The sequence below is a fragment of the Alternaria atra genome (genome assembly GCF_907166805.1).
Source record: "Alternaria atra isolate CS162 genome assembly, contig: 28, whole genome shotgun sequence".
Taxonomy (NCBI): domain Eukaryota; kingdom Fungi; phylum Ascomycota; class Dothideomycetes; order Pleosporales; family Pleosporaceae; genus Alternaria; species Alternaria atra.
The window spans coordinates 254,458-268,386 of record NW_025091326.1 but is presented as its reverse complement, the minus strand read 5'-3'; the positions used below and the strand labels follow the sequence as shown (position 1 = coordinate 268,386).

Below are 13,929 nucleotides of genomic sequence, written 5' to 3'. Positions count from 1 at the left end.
GTTTGGAAGACTGGCTGTAGTCTTGTGAAGCTTTTGCGTGACAATTCAGCCTACAGGATCTTGTTCTATATAGTGTTGTGCTTGGCACGTACAAGCTTCTAGTTGATTATTAATCAGCTGCTACTTGGCAGTGAAGTAACAAGGCGTAGTTGCACTCGATGTCCGTGCAGCCCATTAGGAAACACTAGTCTACAAAAGGATAGCGTTTTACAAAGATAGCAGTCACGTGGTATTGCCGTCGAAGCTTCTAACAGAGCGCTACACTTGGAGCCTGTTAGACCTAGCGTTAAATACGATACGCTTAGCCTTGCTGGTCTTCTTCTCGCTACGTAATTAGACCAGGGCTGGCTGCTAAAACGCACAGCGCCAAGGCCAGGTGTCTCCAGCACGGAGATAGCTTCAGAGTACACATTTTCAACGTCGGTTCGCCCCTGTAACCTAAGACGATGTGCGTCTAGTCTAGGCCTGTAGTTCTAGCACTTTAGAAGCAGAAGGAGTGCTAACAGTAGTAACTAAATAGAGTAAGAAGACAAAGGAGGTTTTAGTGCTGCGCGCAACTTTATAGCTAGCATAGTCACAACAACTGTATTTTTCCTACTGTAGTGCAGAAGGTAATAGAGCTGTAGCTAAAGGATAGGATAACATTAAGTACAACTCTATAGATGTAGCTGAGAAAGGTTAAGTTGTCTAGAGGGTTGGTCTATCTTGCTAAGGGGCATTTCTCGCTTACGGGCGGGGGACGTTACTAAGAGTTTTTGCCCTTCAACTCAATATCTCACACAGTCACTTGAAAGAGGAGGATTGATCTATCAATCGTACTATTACACATTTCATCTCCCCATAGCAACTAACTACATCGATCCATCCGTCCATCCGTCGCTGTGCATCCACATTACGCAAAGAAAGAAGATCAAGCTATAAATCTCGCTTTTTCCAGTCAGGGCTCCCAAGATCATAAGGGATAGATAGGTTCGTCATCAATATGCTAATATGCAGATATGAAGCGGGAATATCTCGGTATAAGAAAAGAGAGGGGTATGTTGTATATAAAGGACGACTGGTCAACCTTCATGACGGTATATGATGAGAAAGAAAGAGATATTGTGGGTTTCGCTATGAGAAGAAGGCCTCCAGAAACCCGCTAGTGATTGCTTCCATGTCCTTGGTAGCAGCTGACTATTGGGTGAATATTAATGCATGTACTGAACTTAGAAGATAATGGATTGGTATCAGAAGAGAAGAGTGGACAGACACCACGTTGAGGACGATCACATCGCAATTGCTGTGGCGGTACTGTCGGGCTTGTGTTCCGCGTGAGGGCCCGGGCTGTCGGCATACGCGAGCAGAGCTTTGGCGTCATCGAGTCCTGAGATTGCGAGGCCTTTCTCGTCTTCTTCGTGGATAGTGCTTTCTTGGATGCTCTCTTTAGAGATCTCGCTCTTCCGTTCGGCGTCTTCCATTCCGTCTTCGTCCATGAGATTTGGCGGACGTTGACGCATGGCGCGTGCTTTCTCGAGTGAGATGGTCTTTTGCTGGTACGTGGTTGTAAAGGGAAGCGCTTCGTCGCGGTCAATTGTAGCCTTCATCAGTGCAGCCATCCAAAGTCGGCCGACAGCTAGACTGTCTACCGCAAAGTAGTGCACGATAGGTTTGGTGAACTGGACACCCTTTTGTAGTCCTGCACGAGGTGGTACGAGCTTGAAGATGAACATGCCCGAGACGTCCTCCTCCAACCCCAGGATACCCTTAGCACTGTCCGCAGATGCCGTTGTCTGTATTGTGGCATTGTGCGGGGATGTAGGTGACGAGGCCGCACCTGTGAGAGACGCGTGCAGGCCAGTCATTCTCTCGTTGTTCGCTGGTAGCACACGATGCGATGATATGTCGATAAGACCCTTCTCTTCTGTGTCATTCTCGGTATAGTAGTACGCAAGGCGACGTCCACGTAACACAAACAATCGTGTTTTCCATGTTGTCATGAGACTCGAAGACTTCTTTTTCATCCAACCGCTATAGTCGCAGTTCTCCATGGCTTGTTGTGGAGTGATCTGCTGACGACCCTTGAGATATGCACTGGTGCCATGCTTCTTGGCCTTCTTCTTTCCTTCCTTGGAGGTAGTGGAGCCAGCGGTGAACCGTCTGTTGGCATCTGCTTTCTCAAGTTCGAAACTCTTCGACAACGAGGTACCAGAAGGTGTGCTAGAACCTGTGCGTGAAGGCGACTGCATCGGCGAGTCTTTGTGCTGCGAGGCTGATACATCAGCAGAGCTCAAGTTCGCCTTCTCGCCGCCAGTGATTGCGTCCGATATCGCTCGAAGACCCCTGGATTGTGAAGATTTCTTGCTGCTGAAGAATGAGCGTGTATGCGATGGTGCAGCAGCGGGCGAAGGCGATGCACGACCTGTGCTTGAGGTCTCGCTACCTGCGATATTAGGCGAATTTGCGATGGCGTCAATGCTGTGCGAGTCGTACGCGAGCTTGGTCACTGTGGGATGCATGTCGCTCGCTGGCTTGAGAGGCCGTACAAAGTCGAATGCACTGGAGCTGCGGTCACTTTTGATGCTCGTACCGTAGTACTTTTGCGCGGCGACAGACATTGGACTTGCTGGCCGAAGAGCTGAATCTGCGCTGCCGATCCTGCTGTGCCGACGACTGAACGAGGCACGACCAGCTTCGGTGGTGTGACTTGCATTGCGCGAGTGACCGCCCGTGCTTTCTCTCTTACGCAGCACGTTCCTGTTCTTGCGGTTGTCAACCTCGCCGCCAGAGAAGTAGCCACGATCCAGATCCCCAGAGTTCAAGCCAGCCTCGCGGAAGTCAAATGCAGTTCCGTTGGTACTGGAAGCATGCGCGTGATGTGACGAAACAGGCCTCATAAGATCCTGTGCCTGTGCTGACTTGGCCGTTGATCCCATGGTCCAGTTGCGATCGAAGGAGGGTGTCTTCTTGTGTGCGTGCATGGCTGCAGATGTGGGTGGCTTCATCAGACTGGGTGTACTAGGCGTAGGAGGCCCCTGGTTGTAGTCGATAGAAGAATGGCGCCTGCTGTGATTCATGCTCCGGACGGAAGCAGCGGAGGGTCGAACAGGCGAACCGAGCGTAGGTGAGGCGGGTGTGTGCTGGATGAGTGGAGAAGTCGCGTCGATGGTTGACGACCGCCCTGCAGACGAGGCTGCACGCGGGATATGCTGGCGACTAGTGTTGCCGCGGGATCCTATGCTTTCCCTAAGTGTCGGTATTCGAGGAAGGACCGCCCCAGTGGACGCAGCCCTGCTCCTTCCCATGTCCGCTGGAAACTCGTCGGGGCTCTCCACAGGCGGCAGGAGCATTGTAGCCCTCGCAGCTTCCGCCTCCTTCGCGTTCTTGACCTCTGACTGCAACGCGTTAATCTTCATCCACGTGCGCAGTCGTGGTCCCATAGGGCCCAGGTCGAATTCTTGCATGAAGATGAAGTTGCGATCTACGCCCAGCAGCGCCTCGCCATCAATGTCTTGATCTCGGAACACGTCGCAGTGCTTCTTCTCTACACCCACATCTTCGAGGTATTCGGCAACGCGCGCAGGCGACCACGTCTTGACCTCCTCCTCGGTGTGCCAGTTCTGCTCCTCCTCGTCCGTTTCCTGTCCGTTGATGTATGACAGTCGGTGGTGGCTGCTGTATTCGCTTCCTGAGTCATTGGACCGTAGCTCCTTCCCTACCGCGCTGTGCCTTGGCGTGCTCATGCCCGTGATGTGCTCGTCAATGACGCTCAGCGTTTCGTGCATGACGGGGCTTCCTATTGTCTCGTCTTCGGCCGGCGCTTCTCCATTCAGCGTCATGCTGATACTCCTCGGGCCATTCTGTATTGACGTTCTTCGTGCAACTTCTGGCCCCGACGCGATGTTCAGGGGCTCCGTGGGAGCTGATTTTAAAGGTGGAGGGGCGCTCGTGGTAGCCGGTGGCTGTGCGGTCGGCAGCTCAGAGATGGCCATGCCGGGAGGACCTGATAGTTTCTCTGATCGCACAGACATTTGTGAGGGATTGCGCGAGAGCATAGTCGGGATTGGCGTTGGTTTTGGTGCTGGCCGTGTGTATACTGTTGGTGCATCAGCTGTGCTACTCGTAGAAAAAAGAAGCATAACAGCCAGATAAGGGGCATTTGCACGACTATGCTGCCTACGATAGGGGAGCATACCTTCAGGAAACAGGCCATTCTCTCCTGTCTCTGTGTTCTTGCCTAGAAACCAGCCATCACCAAAGTCGTCGTCGCGCTCGATAAGCTCGATGCGGTCGCCTCTCCTTAGACTCAGCTCGTCGGGACTCCTGGCTAGAAACTCATCTGCGAGCGCACGTCAACAGCAGGTCGATAGGATGTGCGACACAATAGCAGCACGGGTGGGGGAAACATACGCACTACGACGAGTTGGTCGCCAGGCCGGCAACCCTCGGTGTGGGAGCGTTGCGCCATGATTACAGGCGCTCTACAAGGCTGGTTCGGGTTGGGCGTGTATGCAAGCAGTCTCCAGTCAGTATAGGTGGTTCATCCTCGTGGCAGTTCGCGCTATCGGCGGGCGAGGCGGGCGCAACAGCTGGACGTCTAGCAGCGACTTTAAATGTTGGCTCCCGAGGCCGCCGCTACTTGAAACAACCAGACAGGTCGGGAGTGAAACAAAGTGGCGATGATGTTTGTGGGAGGGGTGGAGGTATATTGCTTGATCCTGTCGTCGTGCGGCTGCCGGGGGTGTCGTGTCTATACTTGGGTGGTGGGACAGAAGGGCAGGAGACTAGTGATATGCATCCTTGGATCAATAGGCGGCCTAGCCTTGATGCGATAGGAATTACGTCGGTACGCAAAACCGTGGACGTACCAGCGCTACAAAACAAATCCCGACGACTATTAGCCGCCTATGCTGGCAAAGTGGATTTTACGGACGAGCCATCAGCGGGCAGCCCTGGAGCGGTTCTGACTTGGCCCAACATTAATTGCCGTCCAGAAGCGCCCATATCCTTGACCCAATGCGACCCGGCATGCTCGCGAAACATCGCTGTCCGTGCGCCATGCCCTCCCAGTGCCGTAAGGGTCCGACGAATTGGACATTCACCTCATCCACCACGCGCCTTCCGTTTTCCGCGTCTGGCAGCAACCTGGACACCAAAGGGTCTGTCCCTGCGCGCGACATGAACTCCCCACATCCGAATTCGCCCATGTCAAGCAGTTGGAGGCTTCCAGCGCGTGCATACAAAGAAAAACACCAAACATAACATATCGTCTACCACTGGAGTCGTGCTATGGTTCTTGAGAGGCGCCCTCTGCCAGAGGATGATACAGCACAAACGCTCAACTATGCACTGGGCAATCTTGGGGGAAGGCAAAAGAGCTGGATGACACTGCCTACGGCCGCGCATGCCCTGCCGCCTGTCGTGCCTGCCGAACTCACAACGAACCCGCTGCCCTTCACGGTGCGCGGTCGCGGAAGGCCTCGCAAACAACTCGCGCCCGTGCCCAGTACCAGATCCGGGAGCCTGAATACGGCACCGCGAATACCATCGCAGACGCATCCGACCATTGAGACAGAACCACAGCCGTTCTCCAACTCCACATTTCCACAGCTTCCCAGTGCCGCCGCCCCTCAGAACACTGCTAATTATGGGCCGTCGGTTGCCCACGTATTTCCGTCCCCTACTCCAAGCAAGGAGACATCGGCCTATCCGCCACCACACGAGAGCGCCCCTTCAAAACGACCAAGTGGAGGACAGACACAACAAGCAGAGAAGCGGAGGCGCAGCGAGATGGAGGGGCAAGACCGGCCAGTGTCCGTGGCAAACACAACAAGTGCCTACCCAAACTTACCTCGTCGACCTTCTGGGCAGCACTCACAAACTGACAGTCCTATGTTGGATCAGATCAATAGTCGAAGTCCGTCACTCAGCATGAGGGCGGCGCCGCAAATGCCCCAAGGCATACAGGTTCAAAATCCGAGGGTCAGCAGAACACCGCCCGAACCATACGCACTCTGGATGCCACCACAAACGATTTCGCAAGCACCGAAACTGTATCACTCACAACTTGGCAAGCAATCAAAAAACACATTCAGCGTGCCCTCGGCGCATCAATCGTCGAGTGATGGTTGGTATACAAAGACGGATTGTCTGCAGATTCTGAATAGTTTCCAGGCATCACATCCCCTGTCGCCAGGTCACCCGCAGGACGGAAGACGTCTCCGTGTGCTATGGGACGCCGCTGAGGCCCGGGATTGGCCCTATCTTACTATGCATCAGCTTTACTGCCTGCTCACCCATGCTCCAAGAATGTTGACGGTGGATTTGAAGACCCTACCGGGTTTGCGACAAGCACAAAAGATATTGACTGATGTTCTTGACTTAAACCATAGACTCTCACCTAGTTACCTTCACCTGTTCACAAATTTCCCGTACCCGATGCAACAGATTGCAGCTATGTGGCCGGCCAAATTTGAGCACCAGTCATATTTGTTCAGACAATTCGTTGTCCAATCCCAAAACTATGATCAGCTGAAGACGACATGTCAGAGACGTCGATGCCTCCCCCTGGCATGGGACCTCGCTGTCGAATTCCGCATTGCTTCTCCCACATTTCAGCGTCTCTTATTCACGGCTCTTTTGCGGTCTCTTTGGCGTGCGGTACTTCTTGACCCTCGATTCACAGACTTCGAGACTCAGGCGATTGACATTCTTCTGCAGAGTCAAGACGACTATCACCAGCGACATCTTCACCCAGTTTCCGAGTCGCTTGAGTACCGCCAACAAGAGAAAAGCCATGAAGACCAGCTCTTGGGCACTAAGCTGAGAATGCTAGTTGAAAGATTTGAAGCTACACTTCAAGAGCAAGGCCTCTCATTAGCTGACATTTACAACGGTGTTCCCCAACCTCGGCAACAACAGCAACAAGTACCTGCAGTTCATCGATATCGCCCACAACACGTACAAAGTATCTCCTCTATCACAACCACTAATACAATGCCACCACGTCCGAATAGATCGGTTGATCAACACTCAGCACAAGCTACTATCCAGCAGACTCCTGGGCGTGGTCGTCCTCCCACAAGGCCTGCCCAGCCGACCGGTGTATCGGCGGCCCCGGTCCTACCATCCAACCAGCCAGGGCGGCCTCTACTTCCTGTTCTCGGCTGCCAACAGCCACAGCAGCGGGTACCTAATCCTGCACGCTTTGCTTTGCACCAGGCCCACCTGCGAAGTCCAGTTCTCCAAGCACAATCCAAATCCTCGCCGCTATACATCTTTCACCAAGGATTCCTAAAGCCTCCGGCGCGGCTGTCTACACCTACTTGTGCCATCGAGGAATGGAAATTCACTCTCACACCTTCCGATATGCAGAGGATCGCAAGGACTGTGCGGGATACAATCGGTGGGTCCGGGGCTGTGATCATCAATGAAACCAGCAAGTTCGCTCGTCTGCGTTGTGTCGAATGGCCGGAATCCAAGCCAACAAAAACTCCAACGGAAAATCTTTGGGCAGTGGCTGATACCCATTGGATACCTCATTCTTATTATACCTTCAACGGCACTCCTCTTGAACCGCGGAAAAAGGTTCATTATGGAAAAGATCTGCCTATCGACCTCACTGGCCTATTAAGAGAAGGTGAGAATGTCTTGGAGTTCGTGGTAATGACTCCATCCAGCGACACGTCACATCTCAACTACTTGATTGCCATCGAGGCAATGGATGTCTCATCTCATGAATCAATCAAGCAACACTGTCTGGATCAGGGTCGCATCTCGGCGGATGAAGTCCTACAAGGTATCAAAAACAAGCTCGCTGCTGTAGGCGATGAAGAAATCACTGTCGTTCAAAGCACACTCACCGTTGAATTGTTCGATCCCTTCAGCCAAGCAAAGATGTGCGATATCCCAGTGCGTAGCAAGGCCTGCCCACACAATGACTGCTTCGATCTAGACACCTTTCTCAATTCCCGTTCACGCAAGGGCGACGCCTCGGTGGCTGATCAATGGAAATGTCCTGTTTGCAAATCCGATGCTCGTCCACAGATGCTTATAGTGGATGGCTTCATTGAGGACGTTAAGAAGCAGCTCGAGTCACGGGGACTGGCGAGCACGCGACAAATTCTCGTTCAGCAGGATGGATTTTGGCAACCCAAGGCCGAAGTGCGCGAAGGTGTATCTGACGATACTCCTGAACCTGTTGCTAGACGTTCCGTACCAGCTAACGTGGAGATAATCGACCTTAGTAACTGAGGATCAGTTACATGAGCCGACCCGGACGCTCGTCCACCTCCTTTTCTCATTACCTAGTTGGCTCTCAAAAATCTGGCGTTCAAACGTGGCATGGCGTTCGTGGAGGCTATACCCCTGTGTTTCAATTGACCTCGACATTCAGTTATCACTATATATTTGAGGCTGCTCGGTATTTTGCATGCGTCGGAAGATGATGTGTGAGATATCTTCTTAGCTTTTGTATTTATGACAAATACCTAGGTCTCAAAAACATGTATGTATTCCAAACAAGCTGCCTGATCTATCATAGTAAGTCCGGTTGATATGGGAATATCTGGATTGACTTCTTGATTATCTCTTGATGACAGTGCACAGAAAGTTTTCGGCTTTGGGGAAGCGTTCCGTGGCTCTTACAAGTGATTCCACCCAACCATAAGATTGCATTGCAAATAGCTAGAATTCGCAATCCAAAAAATTGCATCTTGGTAGCGATGCAAAGAGCAACAATTATAAAAGAGATTGCAATGTTGCTATTTCACACTACATCCTCAGATTAACCAGAACGCGAAAATTCCTCCACTCCCAGCAACATTCGTTCTCGATGCGACACTGCATACACCATGAGCGCGACGAAGAAGAGCTTAACCTCAACCAAAGGAAGCCTAACGAGGGAAAAGCGGTTGCCTGCAAACATTTTCACCATCTAATTAGCCATATGTTCACCTCCAAAAGACGGCGCAACGCCAAAGTCACCAGACTAGCACAGCATCACGTTCGTTGGCTTGACTATACATACCTGAAGAGAAGGGATACGCTGCAAGTATCGTGGACATTACAAAAGCCACATACATAATGAGACCAAATGAAGAGGTGGTAGCCTGTGTACGTCATCTTAATGAATTGGTTAGCATCTGGGCGGAACGTCTGAACGCGTTAGATCTGCGAAAAACCATGTCTGTGTCTGACATGACGACCTTGTTGAATCAGCTATCTACAGTCTTCTTCAGTTCCAGTATCCTTCTTCGTCAGACTAAACGATCAATTACTTTCTCATGGCTAGAGGAAGATGAGCCAGATAATCTTGGAGAATGTACCCCCATGAAACACGGCTGCGAGATCAAACTACATCCCACCCTTATTTCCTGGCCAATCGAAGACACTCTCCTCAACGATCCCAATGGACGAAAGCGATGTCGTCTTCAGACGCTGATCCACGAGCTTTGCCATGCCTTCTTTCTCCCGAACGCTTGCCGAAAATGTGGAATCCAAATCGATCATGGCCATGCTTGGCAGAAGTTGGCTCAGGAGATGGAGCAGGTCAGCTCAAAGTTATTGGGTATGGACATCGATTTGGAAGACAATCCAAGAGACATGTAGACTGGAATATGTTCAACCTCGGTAGTGCACTCTTCGTACGCGCAGTGTTCGGGAGGGCCCGAACTGTATGGCGTGGTATGTTCAGGAGATATTGGAAGCTGAAGTACAACGAGGGTGCACCTAAATTTGGTGTGAGGATTACTAGGCCTATCCGTGCAGAAGCATACCTCGGGCCGAAGACGCTATCATTGAACGCATCGTCATGAAAAGCCCATCCATCAAGATATTCTCCAGAGCCAGAAACTGGGAAAGCAGCATTGTGACGACGACGACGACGACGACGACGACACCCACGGCAGAGAGGACCTCGACGCAAGACGAACAGCCAGAAGAAACCGGATCGCCATTCGCGCTACACCACTGACTCGAAGGGATGCCGCAGCCCGGGTGCGCGTGCGCGACGTTTCACACACAGGGGTCGGATAAGCGGATGTGGAACCTTGATAGACCCTGAAAACGTCGCGGTGCACCCCCCAAACTGCGCCACGTGGCGGCAAGAAATGAACAGCCACACTCCAGCATTCGGACCGTGGTCCTTGTGCAACACCGTCACAACCAGGCAGGATTCCCGAGATTTCCGTTTTACATACGACGCGCGTTTTCGCGATAATCGGCAAGACTAAACATAGTCTTAGGTGCGTCTGCACGCAGGAAAACATGATCATCATGTCCCGGATTCAGACTGTCTCCAAACCTGCCTGCTTTGTATCGGCATCATCTGCCATGCCAAACCCTCGTCTCGATCCCAGACCACTCTGACAGTCTGTGCGCGGCACACCTTGCATCACGAGATAGCAACCCCTGTGTAAATCCGAATCCTTCAATCTTAAACACTCTTACCGCCTCACTGTTCGGTTAAACATGTCCCCCAAAACGGTTATCGTCCCTTTCAATGGCCCGAAAGTCTCCATTCCAAATCTTTTTCTCTTTTCCCAAACATGCCAATTTTATAGCCCAAGTTTTAATACTTCGACCCCATGGGGAATCCTCCTGTTCTTGAAACACACGATGCCAGTAATAACACTGCCACGAAGAAGAGGAGAAGGCGGATCCATCCTATCCGGCGTATCGCAAAGTTGATTCTTGGCAGTGGAAAGCAACAGAAGAAGAACGATGCAAGACGACTTGGTGATCAATTAGAAGAAGGGAAGACATGTCATGGACCATCAAGATGGCAGAACCTACTACCATTCCTCGAACCGCTATTCACTCTGGACCCAAAGCTATCCTTTATCGAAGACCGCATCCTCGGACGAAGCCCAACGACACCCCACGACCCCGCCACGTTCACCGTTCCGAGAGACCTCACCAAATTGAGGAAACGAGTTGAAGCGGAGGACCTCCCCTGCACCTGTGACGAATGCGCCCCCAAACTATACAAAATCAGTACCCTAGCTTCACACGGCATGATAGAAGACCGACGAAACCGACCTCCACATACCCATCACCATTCCAAGCACACCCGCTCCTTCTCCTACCAAAATGACAAAAGAACAATCGGCCTCGGACCCCAGTTGACTTTACGTTTCCACGGCACCTACGAAGCAATGACATTAGTCCGACACCACATCGCCTGGCTAGACGCAACGTACCTACATCCGTCCGCACGCCCGACACCATCTGTACACCACCTGCGTAGTTTGATATCCACCTGGCGCTCGCACCTGACGTCTCCCGATCTCCGTAGTTCGCTATCAACAAGTCAACTAAATGACCTTTTTGCGCATCTAAACCGTGTCTTCTTTTCAGACCAAGTGCCACCGCACAACAAGGTGCTGAGCGCAGGTTTCAGCTATTTAGACACCAGACAGACGGAGTGCTTCGGGAAGAGCTTTTTTAACCCGTTGGTTGGGACGCAGATTCTTCTGCACCCGGTGCTATATCGAGGTTGCGGTCAGTTCAACCATCTTAGCCATCACGATAGTCTTGATCCTACTATACAGCAGCGGCAGCAACAGCAGATATCAACCAGCCTGTACAACCGCCTCGGTACCCTCCTCCACGAAATGTGTCACGCGTTTCTCAAAGCATATACATGCCGTTCTTGTCCGATGCACGATTCCTGTATTGGCCCGTTGGGCCACGGGCGCGCGTGGCAGATGCTGGCGAAGAAGATAGAGCAGGTCGCTGCCGTTGTTTTGGGAGGCACGGTGGATATGGGGAGGTTTCCTAGTCTGTTGAGGGATTGTGAGGGGAGTGGACGGTTGCCCAGTGTACATGATTTGGAAGTTTTTGGGATGAACGGTGTGGGGAGTGGGAGTGGGAGTGGGAGTGAAGCTGATGGAGGGGTAAGAGGAGGAGGACAAGAGAAGATGACGATAAGGACTGTCGGATGAGGACAACGGAGAAAGAAAGAAGTGTATAGATTTTGTATGATTATGCAGCATTAGATCACGACCCCATTTAGACCGCCTGTATGGCTTAGTAATGATAACCTTCTACACTGAAATGGCAGCCTTGCTTCAACAGCGACTCCACCGTCACCACTCTCTGTCATGTTTAGCAGACAAAAACCGTACGTGTCACTAGCGACCCTGGCAGACGATTACTGCCAGTTGAGTGTATAGCAAATCTCAGCAAATCATCCGGATGATGTCCAAATCGAAGACTCCCGAAGTCGCCTATCGGTACGCTTCAGCGCTACCATTGTGTGCATCAAGCGACCTCTCTGTGTACAGTCATGGCAGTACGGTAGCATTGCGTATGATCATGACGGCGGGTAAAGGATGGGATCAGAAGAGCCGTCTGGCCATACTGTCTGCTCTCAGTTCAAGGGAAGAATCTGCTGACCGCTTTGCATCTATAACTATGCTGCTGTCGAGAAGTATTCGTATTGAACGATGCTTCTCTATCATGGCGCCGTGATACATGGAAAACCATATTGGTGCATGTCAACGAAAGCAGATTATAAAATCTCACAGTGTACAGAATATGTGAGATCAAAGTGACTGCTATTCTCTATTTGCATCGTATTCCTATGGGCATACCGGACGGTATGATTCAATCGGGATGCCCGACGTCGGACGTACACAATATGCCCCACTTGTCTTGCAAAAAAAACATCCGAAACTTCAAAAACATACAACAGCGGGGATTCGCTAGTGGTCACCCACCTAACTACTAATCCGCCGGTACACTGCTTGTATATGGCTGAGCGGACGGGAAGCCTAATTTTCAGTGTCCTATGGTCGTATGTGAAAGAAATAGTGAGTGGTAATATTTATATAGACGGCAACGTTTGAGATATGACGTGAGCGCAATTAAATTAGACGGTGCAGTACTTCTTTGCGATTGGAAGGTTCAGTTGGCTGTCGTGCTTCCAGCTTCATCTGACTGGGTGCCCGCTAGGGGAGTCCGAAGCTGATACAGCAGAACTCCCAAAGACATTCATGGCTACGCATCCAGGGCCATCTCTAAGGCTTTCATTCCGGCGGTCTGATACCGCAAGCATACTTGGCCGATTGCGTCTGACCTCAAACAGCCCAGGATTCCTAGCTATAGGTTAGTTGCGACCATTTTGTTCAGCTCCATACGCGGCAGGCATCGGCGACGCCGGGTTCAGGGCAGTAGGGCTTGAGAATATAGTAGTTGGCGGAGGATCGAATCACACGTCGATCCTCTAGGCGGATGACTGTATTTCTGATTGCAACGACGCGTGAGGAAACTCGGTTCGTTTGAAAGTGAAGTCGGCGAGATAATACATGGTACGTTCCGTTGAAGATCATCCAGATAGCTGTTTAGCAATGTTGGAATGTCTTCGGGGCTAACACTGTAATATGCTACCTTCACTATGAAAAGTCGACTCCAAGTTTCGTGAGTAAAGTTGGTAGACTAAAAGCTCATCAGCTCGGGCAGAGCGATTTGCTGTCGTATGCGGTGCGCTACAACAAGACTATGAGGTGTGTTATCTAAAGACTAGAATCACATGTTCATGATTCGCTGCATTGAGCGACGCAGGGACTGTTACTAACGGGGAAGCTGGAGTGGATCCAAGATTCAGGAGGATGCGAAATTGGGGGTCGCACTTCAAACAGGAACGCTTATTCCGGTGAAGGCCTAAAATGTCTTCCGCTGTCGGGTTGTTAGCAGAACGGTGTCGAATCACAAGCATCGCCCCCCAAGCCTTCGGGTACCTCAAACTGTGGCTTCATGCAAAAGTCAGCCACGTCTGACGGGAGAGCACCCCGATCCCCAATCGAACCATCAGGGGTCGCAGTCCGCATCTGGGGTGGATCCACACGGTGGCGAATGCCCCCCAGGACAAAGGACCGAAATTAGGGAATATTCGCATGTAACGTTGAGGCGGATGCTACCCAAGGCTCTTTTAGCGTCATGGTCCCC

The 13,929-nt window shown here is 51.5% G+C and overlaps 2 protein-coding genes across 2 annotated transcripts; one reads left to right on the top strand and one right to left on the bottom strand.

Annotated features, from left to right (window-relative positions):
- Positions 1–1,268: 1,268 nt before the first annotated feature.
- On the bottom strand, positions 1,269–4,447 carry ALTATR162_LOCUS7133 (uncharacterized protein; the record flags this gene model as incomplete). Its single annotated transcript, XM_043314760.1, has 3 exons — positions 1,269–4,075; positions 4,175–4,318; positions 4,390–4,447. 3 exons carry the CDS (start codon positions 4,445–4,447, stop codon positions 1,269–1,271), a joined length of 3,009 nt encoding a protein of 1,002 aa, XP_043170695.1.
- An 821-nt stretch (positions 4,448–5,268) lies between these two features.
- On the top strand, positions 5,269–8,232 carry ALTATR162_LOCUS7132 (uncharacterized protein; the record flags this gene model as incomplete). Its single annotated transcript, XM_043314759.1, has 1 exon — positions 5,269–8,232. One exon carries the CDS (start codon positions 5,269–5,271, stop codon positions 8,230–8,232), a length of 2,964 nt encoding a protein of 987 aa, XP_043170694.1.
- Positions 8,233–13,929: the final 5,697 nt, after the last annotated feature.